Below are 14,556 nucleotides of genomic sequence, written 5' to 3' on the forward strand. Positions count from 1 at the left end.
GAGCTGTCCAACATGATCATATGCGTATCATGGTCAGGTGTCCACAAACCTTTATCCATACAGTGTATACATTCACTGTGTTTCAAGTTTGATATAATCTACAGGAAGACAGGAACAGGAACACATTCAGTGTATAAAACAGTCTGCACTTCCACTTTCTCTGGATAAATGCAATATATCGTGTTTACATAGTGCTCCAAACTTAGGAAAAAATTATTTATGGTATATGAAGAATAATTATCATTTAAAAGTACACTTCATGAATTTTTCTCGATAAAGGTGCATGCTACAGGTACAAAATGTGTACCCTTGAGGGCAAGTGACAGGTACAAAATGTGTACCCTTGAGGGCAAGTGACAGGTACAAAATGTGTACCCTTGAGGGCAAGTGACAGGTACAAAATGTGTACCCTTGAGGGCAAGTGACAGGTACAAAATGTGTACCTTTGAGGGCAACAAGGAAAAGTGAAGAGTGATGATGATGATGATTAAACATTTATACAAGTTTATGAAATAAATGTGTCTCTGTGGTATTTATTTGGCACTTTAAGGATCCCTGCTGCAACAAAGTTTAAGATGCTTGCTGTAATACACCACTGAGTGAAAAGTCTTCTCCTTTTTGTGATTGTCCTGCAGTCTTTCCGAAGGGTGGCGTTTTGCACCGCACTTTCCTCTCTCTCTCTCTCTCTCTCTCTCTGTCTTATCAGCAATTCAGATTGCATGCAAATGGGGAGGTCTCAAAGAGCTGAGTGTGTGTGTGTGCGTGTGTGTGCGGGGGGGAGAGGAGTCTGCTGGTGGTGAAACACATTCCTTGGGAAAGAATTTCGCTCCTTTCTTCTCCTCCGGTTGCTTCAGCAGAGAGCAGCCCGAAAAAAAGTAGGCGGCGTGCGTCCGAGCCAGTGTAGAGTGACAGGAGCGCAGATCACACTGAACTCGGAGCAAAGTGAAGCGGCCGGTCCGGATTCTATCAGCACGGGGGAAAAAAAAAGTCTGTAGAGTTTGTTGACTTTTCAGTTTTTTCGGGATGATGAGAGGAGCGCTGCGCGTGCTCGGCTGGGCGCTCGTAGCCGGCTTCGCTTTGTGTCCGCGCGACTGTCAGGCGAGCTGCCCCGAGAAAAAGCTGGAGGAACGGGAAGAGGAAGCGAACATTGTGCTCACCGGTACCGTGGAGGAAATCCTCAACATGGACCCGGTGCACAACACGTACTCCTGCAAGGTGAGCCACGGGGACATCTGTTTAGTGCAAGACTCCAGTTTAATGAATTACCAATGCAATCACCTTAAAATCCTACATGAAGTTTAAAGTTCTGGACTCAGAGCATCGGTATAGCCACTGTTCAGTACAGTAGACCTGAATCACCTGGTTGTGTTGCCAGATTGATCCACATCACACCGAATAATGCAGGTGGTCCAAAAAAAAAAAATTAATTATACTCGCTCATCAAACTATCCTGCTGTAGCTCTCATTGAAACAATACCGCTGGTCTAGTTTATTATTGCGACCTAATCACAAAACAAATACATATATATGTATATATATATTTCTGTACAAGAAGCGTGAATTATATGCGTGCCTTTCAAAAGTGCGCACGCGCATGGAAACAATTTGTCAGAGCACCTGTTATTTTGTAATAAAGCTGCGTGAAAATTGTGTTTGGTTAAGTTTATAGTGCACTGAATACCCCCTTTTTTTAAAATGTGAAAAACTAGAAATGCACAAACACCTGTCACATTTATTAAGGTTATAAAATCTGGAGTGTATGCTGACTGTGGTAACTTGAGGTGCTGTACAATTTTGACTGAGGTTTTTTTTTTTAGTATTTCTACTGTTTAGTTATTTGTTTTCGACAAGAAACTAAACTTTTATTATTTGAATATGGAAATAAAGTTTATCCAGTCCAATGATTAACTGTTGGTCAGGTTAACGTGCTGTACATATATATACGTATATGGTCTTCCAGCTCAGGTTGATTATTGCCAGTCAGGATATACAGTTACGTTCAACACTTGTTTCATCATTCTCATGGAGAAACTTATACACTGGAATGAGCTAAAGTTTTCTGCTCTAGGGCCTGTTAGATTAGCTGAGGAGACAACTGGGCTTTACAAAGTCTAATGGGAGCATTTTTAAACCGTGAACTTTGATACATTTAGAAGCAACTGCAATAAAACACGCTATCTGTACATAAAGCAGTTAGTATTTATTATGTACCGTTTTTTTGCTATACAGTATGTTAAGGACAAATGCTCGTTGGCATTCTTTGTGTTTGGCAGCTTGTCATTATCTGGAGAAGAAATTCATTCAATTGATAGAAGAACCCTTGTTATTTTGTCCAGCACTAAAATTCACTGAAATGGAAAAAAAAGAAGTCTTAGCTTGATGCCATAGTTTGAAGCATTCAGGACGTTCCCTTGAGACAGATGCACAATGACAGGCAATGACTCAAGGCATTTCTCTACAAGGCTTATAAAATTACTTTTCTGCCATAAAACAGATAAAAATTAGTAGTCAGCATTTTTCCCCCATTGCAGGAATACATACATTCTCAAGATAATTACTATGTGATAGAATAATTATGGTATGGAATGCAGAGTTGTGATTTGATGGGAGATTACCGCTTAAGCTCTTAAGTTTCTTCAAGTTCAGTGTGCTCTGTGTCTGAAGGTGAGGGTATGGCGCTACCTCAAAGGCAAGACCATGGTCAATGGTGACATACTCCTAGACGGTGGGAACAAGGTGATGATCGGTGGTTTCGGGGACCCGGATATCTGCGACAACCAGGTGGCTACCGGAGACACACGCATCTTCTTCGTCAATCTGGCCCCAGAGTACATGTGGCCTGGGCACAAAAATGAGCTAATGCTTAACTCCAGCCTGATGAGGATTACACTGCGCAACTTGGAGGAGGTTGAACTTTGTGTAGAAGGTGAGTCCTAAATCTTATGTATCTTATCGTATCTATGAATACTTTCATAGCTAGTGATGCTGAATGAGAGTGCTGCTGTGAGGATAGTTAAGCAGCATGTCCAAATATATGGATTCATCTTATGAAATGATTCATCTATTAATTCACATGGAACCAGATGTAGTATCTGCAGTACAGATAAAACTTCTGCAATTTTTTGTCACTCTTCTTTACAGTAATAGTGAAGACACCTGAAAGCTTTTTCAGCTAAAATTAGTAGTCAGACAAATCGCAAACAAAATTTGTCTGGTGGAAAAGTCAGTTGACTGACTTAACCTAAGTGAACTTTGATATGTGAATTCACAAGCAATGGTCTTGAAAGCCAATAAAAAAACAAGGCTCTGTGTGTTTGTGTGTCACTGTGTGTAACAATAGTGGAGTAGCTTATTATTAAGTAATGTACATGTCAAATATTTCCTTTATTTTTCCCGCTGTTGCTTATCACACACTTGCACAAAAAATTATCACACACTTGCAAAAAAAAATCATCTAATCCACTGACATATGCTAGTGTTTTCTGTCTGCTACAGTTTTTGTTGTTTCTTGTTTGAACAATCATAGTGTCTGAAACATTGCCCAAGTGTATGAAATCTTCAGGGGATAATTTTTATTTAAATTTTTATTATTATAGCAATTCATTTGTGAAACATCCAGGATATTATATGCATGTTGTCATGTCATTGACCGTTCAGGTCTCTTTGAGGAGGGTGTATGCTTACTGACAAAGCAGCTTCAGGGCTTCGGATGACCCTGAGTGAAAGTCAATCCTCTGTTTCCTCCAGGACAACCTTTTACACAATCAGAAAGGAACTACTACAAATCTTAAATCCAAACCTCAAGCTTTGAAGCTAGCACCGGCACTAAGATCTCTCTCTCTGTCTGCCTTTCTCTCTTTTTTCTCGCAGTGTTTGGCTCATAAAAGTCTAAACATTAAGGTTGTGAAAGAGCCTGGCCACCAGCTTTATCTGAACAAGACCTCAGTCATAAGATCTTAAGTAAAGCGGAAATGGAACTCAGAAGTGACAAAATAAATGAGAGATGGCAAGCGACTGGGCTTTAAATCATTTTCCAAAATGATTCCCTAATGGAAAAAAAATTAAATGGCCTGTGTATGATAGCTTAGATATAGTGCAGAAGGTTGACTTGACTTGACTTGACTTGAAGGACATTACTGCAGATACTATCTTCTGTAAAATCTGCAGTAGCCATTACTCTGTCCTTCTCTTTAAGTAAATGAATTTGTAGCCTGTTTTGTAAATACTAGAAAATGCAGAGATTAGGTGTTGTATACCAGTAAAGGAGTATATTTCTCAGTATTTCACATATATAAAAATTCTTCTATATGCTTTGTCCTTCACTTATGGCCCATGATGTGGCTTTGCTTGTGTAGGTGGTATAGATTAGTTTTAAGTATTACAGCTGCCAAGTAATTGTGGCTCTGTTCAACTATTCCTTTTTGTGTTACACAATACAAATATTTGTTGTTGGTTTTATCTGTTTTTTTGGTTTTTGTGGGATGACTGGAATAAAGAATGTTCTCATCCATCATTTGTTTAATAAAAAGCCAAGCTCTTAAGAAAGGTGAAGTGCCTTTTTGCCCCTTTGTGACTAGGTTATATGCAGCAAGTGTACACACAGCATGAATAAAAAGTGAGGTAGTGTGTATAGAGAATAAGCCTTGAGAACAAGACTACACTTGCAAGCCTGTGTCATGTATCCGCTCCTCACTCCTCACTTCTGACAGTTCAGATAGCACTAAGTAATGAAAGGATTCCTGGTGGGACTCGGGTACAGCGTTGTCAAAATCAAACAACAAAGGCCTCTGTTAATGGAGAAAAGGTGGAAAAAGCATAAAGGACAAAGGCAAAGAAAGACGGTGGAGGAATGCTGGGTACAGGTGTTGACTGGAATGCTGACGATATTTTACTTGGCACTTCTTACCGTGGGAGTGTGACCGAAGACCACAGGAGAGGCCTAGAGGCATTGTGTTCTCACTCTCACTCCTGCAGCCTCCCCATGGCCACAGGCTACTCACAAGGCTCTTGGCTAATGCTTTTATTAGTGCGAAATGCATGCCACTAAAAGCCTTACTAGATGACCTTTAAAAACTTTCTCACTCGCTCCTAAATAATGTACACTGGGCCTGGTTGTTGGTTTGCTTTAGGGGAAAACGGCATCCTGAAACACACTGAATATGTTGTTATTGAAATAGCTATCCTGGCACATGCTAATTTATTTACTAGTGCTGTTTTTTATTCCCATGAGAAGCTGGTGGTTGGGGTGCTGTGTTGATGGCAGCGTGGGACATTGCTAGGGCGTTTAATAGGAGAAACATTTTCAAACAGAAGGGATAATGGTCAGAGTTTGCTGCTAGAGAGAGAAAGAGCAAGAATGTATTTGCTTCCTCATCATTTCCCAGTCATATTAATGAGATCCAACACAAAAATAGTGGAGCCAGCAAAAATTTGACTTTGAATTACAAGAGAGTTAGTTAGCAATCTACAAGGTGACAGACACAATGGTGTTGATGGGAGTTTTAGCATGAAAGTTGAGTCTTTGGAACGTGATCTGTTTGAGCAGAGTGTACAGATGAGGAGATGAGAGAGATGAACTGACTTAAGCACTGCTTCATCACTCTCTTTATGTTGAAGAAAGGACTAAATTCCAGTGGCACAACTAACAGACAACATACAATGGTATTGTAGGTAACAGAGGAAGTGAAAATAGACTGACGTGTCGATGACAGAAGTATAAACCTCAGATTTTCATTACGAAATAAAGAATGGATATTTTCTTTAAATCATTGACTGCTTTTTGTTACCAGGTGGCCTGTTGTATGGATGAACATGTATGCCATGCTGAGGAATGTTCCAGGTTTTGTGTGTCTGTAGTAGGCTTGCCTCTGTGTGAGCCTCCTATACTCCTGGTCTGTGGAAGCACTTCCCTTTGTTCACGCTGTTTGTGTAAGGAGGAGTTTAGGAATGTCTCTTATTCCTTACTGCACAAAGGTCGACCCCTTAACTGGCCTACCATTAGTCACAAGCGGGTAATGATTAATACGTAAGAAATCATTGAAGTGAAAGACTTTTCTTGCTGATGGTCCTTGTATAGAAAACTTTGTTATGTTTTTAGTATTTTATGACATGTATGAGATTTGCTTTGGTTAAGAATGAATTATTCTAGGATGTTGTTTGACAAAGCGCTGTCCTGTTGTGTAACATGATCAGGGTTGTACTACTCTTTATGGTAATACAGACGAGCACATGTTATACTACTCCAAAGATAATATGCAGCAGGTGAAGCCACATCAGTGAAAGGCAATCGCTCCTGCTATATATGTCTGGCTTGGCTGAATGCAGTTACACCTGTAAACATTTTTGTGTTTGATTCTAAGTTATGTAGTGTGTTTTCGAATTTTTTTTGTATGCTAAAATTTTCACCCATTTTTCATCCCAATTTAGTTTCAATTAGGAAGGATCAAGGCTAATACATGCTTTCTTTGTGACATGTGAGGTCAGCCACATGCATCTTTTATGAAGCTTCTGCTTGTGCAGCATCACAGGACTGGGTAACCCCCTCAGAGGAAAATGCTATCTACCCTCTTCAACATACAGTCCATGAGCTCAGTTCAGTCACGTGGAACCAGTGTACGTTCTACATCGATGTCATTTCTCTAAGAACCTCTTTTCAGTGTTGTGTCCTTGTGATGGAGAGGAGAGAGAGTCTCAATAAGAGAGCATGGCTGCGGACTTGCAATTTCTGATCATTTTCTGCTGCATCATTGGAATTTATTGTGTGATGACCATGTGTACATAATTAAGGCGCTCGCATCGTGAGGATGCATACAAAGATTGCTTATCACTTGCAAATTGTGCATCCTTAAAAATGGCCTCCTTTAACAATACTTGACAGACATAATGTATATCTGGAAAACTGCTGATGTTTTAATAATACATAAGGGCGACTAGAAGGAAAATGCTAATAAGATTATAGAGCACTACAGAATGAGACCGCGGACTAGTCACCTTGGCCTGACTCTTAGCATGGTTCATCGCTGGAATGATCCTCATGGATTGTTTGGAAATGTGTGTGTGTGTTGTTGGGGGTGGGGGGGGGTTCACTTTGGATTGATTAGGGGGTGCTAGATTGATGCAAAGTAGTGTGAATGCCTAACTAGGACAGAAGTAAAGCTGGCAAAAAGGTAATTAAAAGTGTAGAGGAGAAAAGCAATGGAGTGACACAGGACTGGAATGCACCTGTTTGTCAGCTTCCTGTAATCTCTTGCCTTATTACATTTTATTTAAGATTATAATTAAAATCCTGAACGTGGCATACCTGCTCGGAATCATGATGATGCATTTAGAACAAAAAGGTTGTAAAGGATAAAGTAATAAAATGTTAGAAGATATTTTCCCATCTGTTTTTGCATTCGTAGCCAATTATTTTATTTTAGTTCACAGTCATTTATGGAATTTTTTAACGTGCCATCTCCTGGTCAGGCATTAATATGTGAATGTGTTTCTTTTTCTTTAATGCATTCAAAGTTTCAGTGCTTCAGTGAGTCTGTCTTTGAGGTTGTGAATTTTTATCCCATTGCTACCATCTCAGCTTTATTATCAGTGTCATGTCGCCATCGTCCATCAGACCACGAAGGACTCAATGATGCCGTTAAACCATTTAAGCCCGAAAGCTTTTTCATGTTTGAATGACTACATGCCAATTGAACAAGGTGTCTTTTTAAAAACTTTTAGTACAGTCATCTGAGAGTGCTCTGCTGTCTTTGAGACCTCACCCTGACATTTTGAGATGCGGTCAAGTTCCGCCCATGAGGAGGAAGTACTTATTTGGTTGCTCTGTTTTCATGGCTTAAATGCGAAGTGAACCGGAAAAGCCCTCAGATTCCATACACAAAAGGCTGAACAGAGACTAAAGCACGGGGCTTTGTGGGATACGGCTTCCCTGAGATCTGTGACTGCATTCCAACTTGGACTTAGTGCTAAAGAGTCACAGCTGCTGTATCCAGTGTGGCTAATCACAGACCATTCGCGGATGTGCGCCAAGAATTTACGGATGCTCAGCAGTTATTTGTTTCATTTCATCAGTTTACTTTGCTCTAATGACTTAATCTGTAGATGCTTGCTTCTGATGGAAGATCCTTTTGCAAGATTGAATGAGGTGAAATTTGAGTACCCCACTTGTTTTTTCTGGGGTAATTTGTATAATGGTTTTCGAGTTAAATTAGTGTTATATATCACGAAAGAGCTGTTAAATGTTTTGGGTGACATTGGTGAGGAAAAGCTTATGGAAGCTATGTCCATATAATCTGGATTAAAATAAAATAAATACATAAACTCATATTCATTGTTGTAATTGTTATCGTGTTGTATATTGACGTTCGTGTGTAGTCGGTTTCAGATTTCGGGTTTTATAACGTGGAATTGAAACCTCAAATTCACTTTTGATGAGTACATTTGGGGACAAAGAAAATGCGATTACATCTACAGTACATCTACATCAACTACATCGTATTCAACTACAGAATTTTACTTACTAAACATACAAATTCAGACTTCAGAGTTCATTTAAATTCAGATTGTAGTGCAACAGGCAGTGAACCAAATAAATGTTTTAACAGCATCAAGTACTGTCGTACTGTAGCCTCCTGTAGCTGGTAATGAAGATCACTTTCAGTATTGGGGCCATAAATTTTGAAATCCAATGTAGGTAGAAAGAGGGCAAAAGGTCATTGGGGAAAATACAATCTACATTTGCAATTTGTTTGTTTAATTAGCTGGTCCTGGTGATTGGAGTGGGGTTGGGTAAGAGCTTGTTTACTCTGAAATAATGGCTGCAGGTGCCGAGTACATGCAAAAGTAGGATTGAGATTATATAAACAGGAATGCTGTTGTGTAGGAAGCTGATGTCAATAGTTTCATCGCTCACATTCATTTGCCATCACCCTTTGTCCTTTATAGCTCTCAGCCAGTCAGAGTAAAACTTTGGGAAGGAACAGTTATGACTGGTCAAGCTGACTAACAAAGAAGCACAGCTTCTGTTAAAGATTAACATGAGTCTATTCCTAGAAATGAACTAAACTTGATTGCTCAGCCTAATGAGGCGTCTGCTGCTATTTAATCTGCTCATTTTTATTCAGTAGAACACACCAGGATATTTCCGTTATAATGTGTGCGAAAACCTGGCTAGTAAAGTCCTTTTTTTTCTCTATATTGTCTGACAATAATTAGCAATTTATCCTTTTTTTAAACACTGTTAAAGCACCCAAGCACCTGACCGTATCCTTTGAACTGTCCCTTTTTAACTCCACACCTTAAAGTGCTTCATTTAAAACAACCTCATTCCTGGTCAGCATGTTACAGCATAGCAGAGTGATAGCAAAATGGATTCTTTGAAAGAAGAACAAGAAACATCAGACAGAGAAGATTTGAAAGGCTTAATGGCAGCAGAGCTATTCTCAGCTTGTTCTCAAATGTGCCGCTTGGAGTAGAGCATATGTATTCTTGTTAACTGCATGTCAGCGTGTCTTATCTGCTGGACATGAGCATTTCCAGATTGTCCCATCTGCAGGATGTTGATGATGTTTGTTGGTAGGGGGCCGGAGACGAGTGTGGAAGGATGCTAGCTCCTTCCCATGCTCCTTCACTCCTGCTTTCTTGTCTGGATGTTTTCCTTTTGGTCCCTCATAGTGTCTCCAGTCAGGACACCAGCCAATGCTGTCAAGGGAACATTCAATTGAAGTGTACTGCTTTTACTCAAGACTCAGAAACCTCACTGGATTTTATATTCACTTGAATAATTGCAATTACTAGTCAGAAACATCCCTAAATTCAGCTATTAACGTACATGTTCTCCCCATGTCTATGTGGGTTTCCCTGTTCCTTAGTTTCCTCCCAGATGCTTGTATACAAAATTCCCTCTACGTGTGAACGAGTGTGCAAATATGTGTGTGTGGTGCCCTGCAATGCACTGGCATGCCATTCAGGGAATATTCTTGCCCAATGGCAGGTATTCCTGGGGTAGACTTCCTGGTGAACATTGTGACCCTTACCAGGATAAAGCAGTTACTGAAGATAAATTAAATTAATAAATGCTATTTGAAAATGATAATTTTAATTGTTAATCATGTTGTGTTTTGAAGAGAAGCCTGAGTCTGTAGGTGCTCATTGCATTTATATCTTTGGGGCTTCGCTCATCAGCTAGTTTTCCAGCCTTCCAGAATAGTCATCTGATTTGGCCTAGTTGATGGGTTACGGCTTGCCCCTAATCCTCTCCAAATGTCCAAACTTGTGTGCAGGCCAGAGTTGATATCTAATATCCACTTCTTATGTCTCAACTCCATGATTCTGTCTGTGAAACAAATCATAGGGCCCTAGCTGCAGAATGTGTCTCCATTATTCCCACAGTCCTTGTCACCAGCCTTGGCTAAGCATACCTGTAATTACACTGGAATCTGAGTTTTAAAGCCATCCGTGTTATAAGCACCAGGTGCAACACTGAGGTCTGTATAGCAGACCTGTTTTACTTCCCCAAACCCATCAGTCCTACTGAGGAGAAATTGTTTGCTTTGCAGTGCAAAATGCAATTTAATTGTATAATCCAGATGTACAGCTTCACTAGAGTCCCAAAACGTTCCATTACTGTGAACAAAAATGACTACTTTCAAAAAAAGAGGCAATTTGACTGACATGGCAGTTACCATAGACTGTTGGCATACATGCAGATGTATATCCACTAAATGCTTTACTCGAATCTCTTGAATAACTTTTGAAAATGGGATTTTCTTAGTCTAAAAGCTTGCTGTGATGACAGTGTTTTTGTTCTGATGAAAACCAGTGTGCAGATGTTTCTATACATGGAATTGTGGACATGACTGCAGATTGCATCCTTACCCATGATGAGTGCTATGGCCAGAAAACTGTACAAAATATATCACACTACATGGCCCATGCATAAGATGTCTCAGGCTCAGAATAGTTACATCTTGACCTTATACGATGAATTAGAGGTATTTTTTTCTCAGATCAACCTTTCGCAGGCCTAAAACTCTCAGAAGTACAGTGGATGTGCATTGAAGATCAGTCTGAAGGGCAGCAGCTCCCCTGTGGTAACATATTTGTTTGGCTTTCAGAAATCTTGCTGTTTTCCCTAACAATAGCAAGGAAGTGCTGGATTGCAGAGGCAAACATAGATATCTGGCATGTCAGTCACACACACACACACACACACACACACTGCAATAAAGCACATTTTTTAAAAGTCATTCTTGCCCACTGTCTCAAACAATCAGTTTGGGGTAAACAGGTCTTTGGAGAGGAAAGCTCTTACTGCTACCCTGTTATTATGAAGCTAAACATGTGGCACTTAAAACTTTAGACTTTGTAAAAGCTGACCAGAAGTTCACGTTAGTTCACATGGTCTTGGCTGTCATTTGCAATTTGTAGCACACTTAATATCTAAGTTTCTTCTTTTGATTTCCACACATTTATCCAAAAGTGTTACTTAACACTTGATGTCTTTAATATGAAAGATAACTAACAAGTCAAGGTGAAATATGTTCATTAAAGCTGTGTCACTTCCACTGATGTGCTGAGGCCAGAGTGAGCCTGATGAGGAGCACACTGACGACAGCTTAGAACAGAGGAGCAGAGAGGGGCAATGGGGCAAAAAAAAATAGAAAAGGAGAGGAAGGGAACATGCTGTGGTTTGAGTTTGTGCATGCTTGCACAGAGATGAAGTCACTGCAAGTGAAGCCTCCTGCTTGTCCCTTCCCCCGGTTTGCTGGGTATCAAAGTTCCCTGTCTTTTCTCTTATGTGGTGTCGGGAAAGCTGAAAGGAAGAGGGGTTTAAAGGGTAGAAATTCTTTTGTCTACTTATCTCCTCTCCCCACAGACAGGACGGAATTCTGCAGTGTTTTTATAGACACACAGACCACGTAGACTTGGAAACAGAGATACCCACACCTACAAACACACGTCCCCACATTATCACCTTTCCTGATTTGTATATCTTCTAATGAGTTTATTACTTATTTGAGCAGCTAAGGTATTCCTGATGTTTTGTCTATGATGGTTTTCTGCTCACCACAGCTGTAAACAGTTCATATATAAACTTTGTATACATGATCAGTATACACATTTATACATGTCTGATGTTTTGTGCATGTTGAGTTGCTTTTCTGCCCACCATGCTTGTAAATGTGTTTATTTGAATTACTATATTCTTATCTCTACAAACAGAACGGTCACTTACTCAAGTTTTTTTCACCATTCTGTTTAACCTCTAAAGACTGTAATGTATTTTGTGCACTGTGATGCTGCCACATGATTGGCTGATTGAATAACTGCATAAATATGTATACAGGTGTTCCTGTTAAAGTGTGTGTATAATATATATTGGTATCTGTGGAAGCTACCGACATCTGTTATATGTTAATGTGTAATTAGAACCTGTGAAAAGTCAACTGCTGTGATTGAGTTCTAGTGCTCATTTGCTTTAGGATCCCAGACACAGCATATCTAGTTTTTTATTTATTTTTTTTAATTCAACAGCAGTACCATCTCTTCCAGATGTGTCTGGAGGCTTCTCTGCTTTGCTGTTCCCTTATTTGGAAGGCCTGTCTGCATTGCTGAGGCAAAGCTGTGCAATTAAACTATTAAATAGGATTTGTGATTAGAAGTAGGGTGAGTGGAAATCTGTTCATGATTCCTGTGGAATTCCCCAGCACTTCTGTGAGCTTAGGGTCATGTAGATAGTTTGGTCCAGACTGATTTTATCAACAGTGAGTGTGTTTGTAGTCCTGCACCTGTGTGTGAGCACGTATGTATGAGGGTGTCTGTGTGTGTACCTGAGGCAGTAGATATGGCTGTATGGGTTTAGGTCCAGGGCAGGTGAGCGCATGCTTCCACTTTATAAATTCCATTTCCTAAAATGGCAGCTCTCCTAAGAGAGAAGAAAAAAAAAACAGTATTGCCTGTGTCTCAGCCACTTTTCAAGAGAACAGGGAAGATATTTCAGATATAGGCTACCCATCCGGCAATGCATGTTGTCACTTCTTAAAAATGGTGTTCGGTAACACCCTTTAAACCTGCTGCCTCCCAATGCTATTATGTCTGTCTCTAGGTCCGTTCTCTGACTGCACATCTTTCCATTTCACTACACTTTTTCAAGGGGCTGGAGAAATGTGCTTTGTCACAATGTGAGATATTCAGGCTAGCTGAGGGAGGCAGAGAGCTGACCTCATGGTTGAGGGAGGTGTCTGAGGGGCTGGATGGCAAGCTAAGAAGGGCATTTGCAGTTGTTTTCACTGTGTAGTTGTCAACCAAGTTCCTCTACTACTGTCTAAACTAATACTAGCATGATCCAAATTCCCATCTAATAAGTCTAAATGCTAAAGATAATACTACACAGAAGTAAATGCATACCTAGAATAAAACATATAAACATTTTCCAATTACTATTTTTATTCGAAATAACTTTATTGAATCTCCTGGAGAAATTAGAGGTTGTCTGCTTGCTAATGTCATGCTGGTGCAGTTACAGTGGCATTTATTAGAAGAATTTCGAACATAAGGTATAATGATTAACTTTCACTACCAGTGTAGCTCCTAACAGCGAACAAATTCAGTGCCATATTAAAAGTACTGGAGACAGCCAACATTGGATTCAGACAGCTATATGCGGTAGTTGCACAAGATGGCAAGCACATTAGTGTTTGTAGCTGTATTAGCTTTGAAACTTAAGTGTATAGATGCCCTTAGAGATCTGGACAGAGCTGGGAGTGCTAAAGCACTGCTGCATCAGTTGCTTTAGGTCGAAGTGTCTGATGCTACTACCAGTGGGAAATCAAATGGAATTGTAGGTAATGTAGCAAACTGTTACCAAGAGAAAAAGATATACAAAAACATTTTGTTTGATTATAAATGTTGATGTGCAAGTGGTTGAAGGAGTGTTTTTCCTTTAACGAATCACATTAGATGAATGTGGCACTCTCTATTTGTTTAGGCATATACATGTGTTTCCCTCCCAAGCCCAGTTCACCCACTACACTCTGTCCCTTTCTCCCTCCTGTATTCCTTCATCACTTGGCCATGTGTGCACAGATTGGATTAGACGCAGGAATGCTGCTGGAATCTTGATCAGGACCTATTTACATGGAGACAATAGAGCATGTTCAAGTGATTTTTCCTTTCGCACCCTCATCCTTTCCCTCTCTCCCTCCCCATGTCTTCATGCTTTTGAGCTATGATCTCTGCCAAGAGCATTGGTGTCCTATTGGAGAAATGAACAATTGACCCTGTCTGGAACGACAACCCGTTCTCTACAGTAGAGTGCTCGGGAATGGGGCCCGGACTTCATATCTGCTCTGAAGGACCAGCCAGCTCTCAATGCCCACACATAATCAACTCCTCCTCACGCTCTCCCCTCGTCTGCTCATGCATCCTTTCAGATCAGGCCTACCGTGGCCCACTCCATCTGTCCCCATCTATTCACATGAAAAATGATCTTGCCTAATGGGCTGTCCTGCATGCCCCAGACTGAACGCCACCCCGTAGCTCACAGCTTCTCTTGCTACG

General features: G+C 40.3%; 1 protein-coding gene across 4 annotated transcripts in view; it reads left to right on the forward strand.

Moving 5' to 3' along the window:
* The first annotated feature begins 753 nt into the window (after positions 1-753).
* Positions 754-14,556, forward strand: part of agrn (agrin) — a 227,835-nt gene continuing 214,032 nt past the window's right edge. For 3 of the 4 annotated variants that reach the window (XM_058409023.1, XM_058409026.1, XM_058409027.1), the window contains exons 1-2: positions 754-1,215; positions 2,665-2,926. In XM_058409023.1, coding sequence (XP_058265006.1) covers positions 1,024-1,215; positions 2,665-2,926 — 454 coding nt within the window. In that variant the 5' untranslated portion in view covers positions 754-1,023. The remainder of the gene's footprint in view (positions 1,216-2,664; positions 2,927-14,556) is intronic. The other variant, XM_058409024.1, reaches the window with a different exon arrangement.

This window comes from Hemibagrus wyckioides, linkage group LG15, assembly GCF_019097595.1.
Source record: "Hemibagrus wyckioides isolate EC202008001 linkage group LG15, SWU_Hwy_1.0, whole genome shotgun sequence".
In the NCBI taxonomy this organism is placed as follows: domain Eukaryota; kingdom Metazoa; phylum Chordata; class Actinopteri; order Siluriformes; family Bagridae; genus Hemibagrus; species Hemibagrus wyckioides.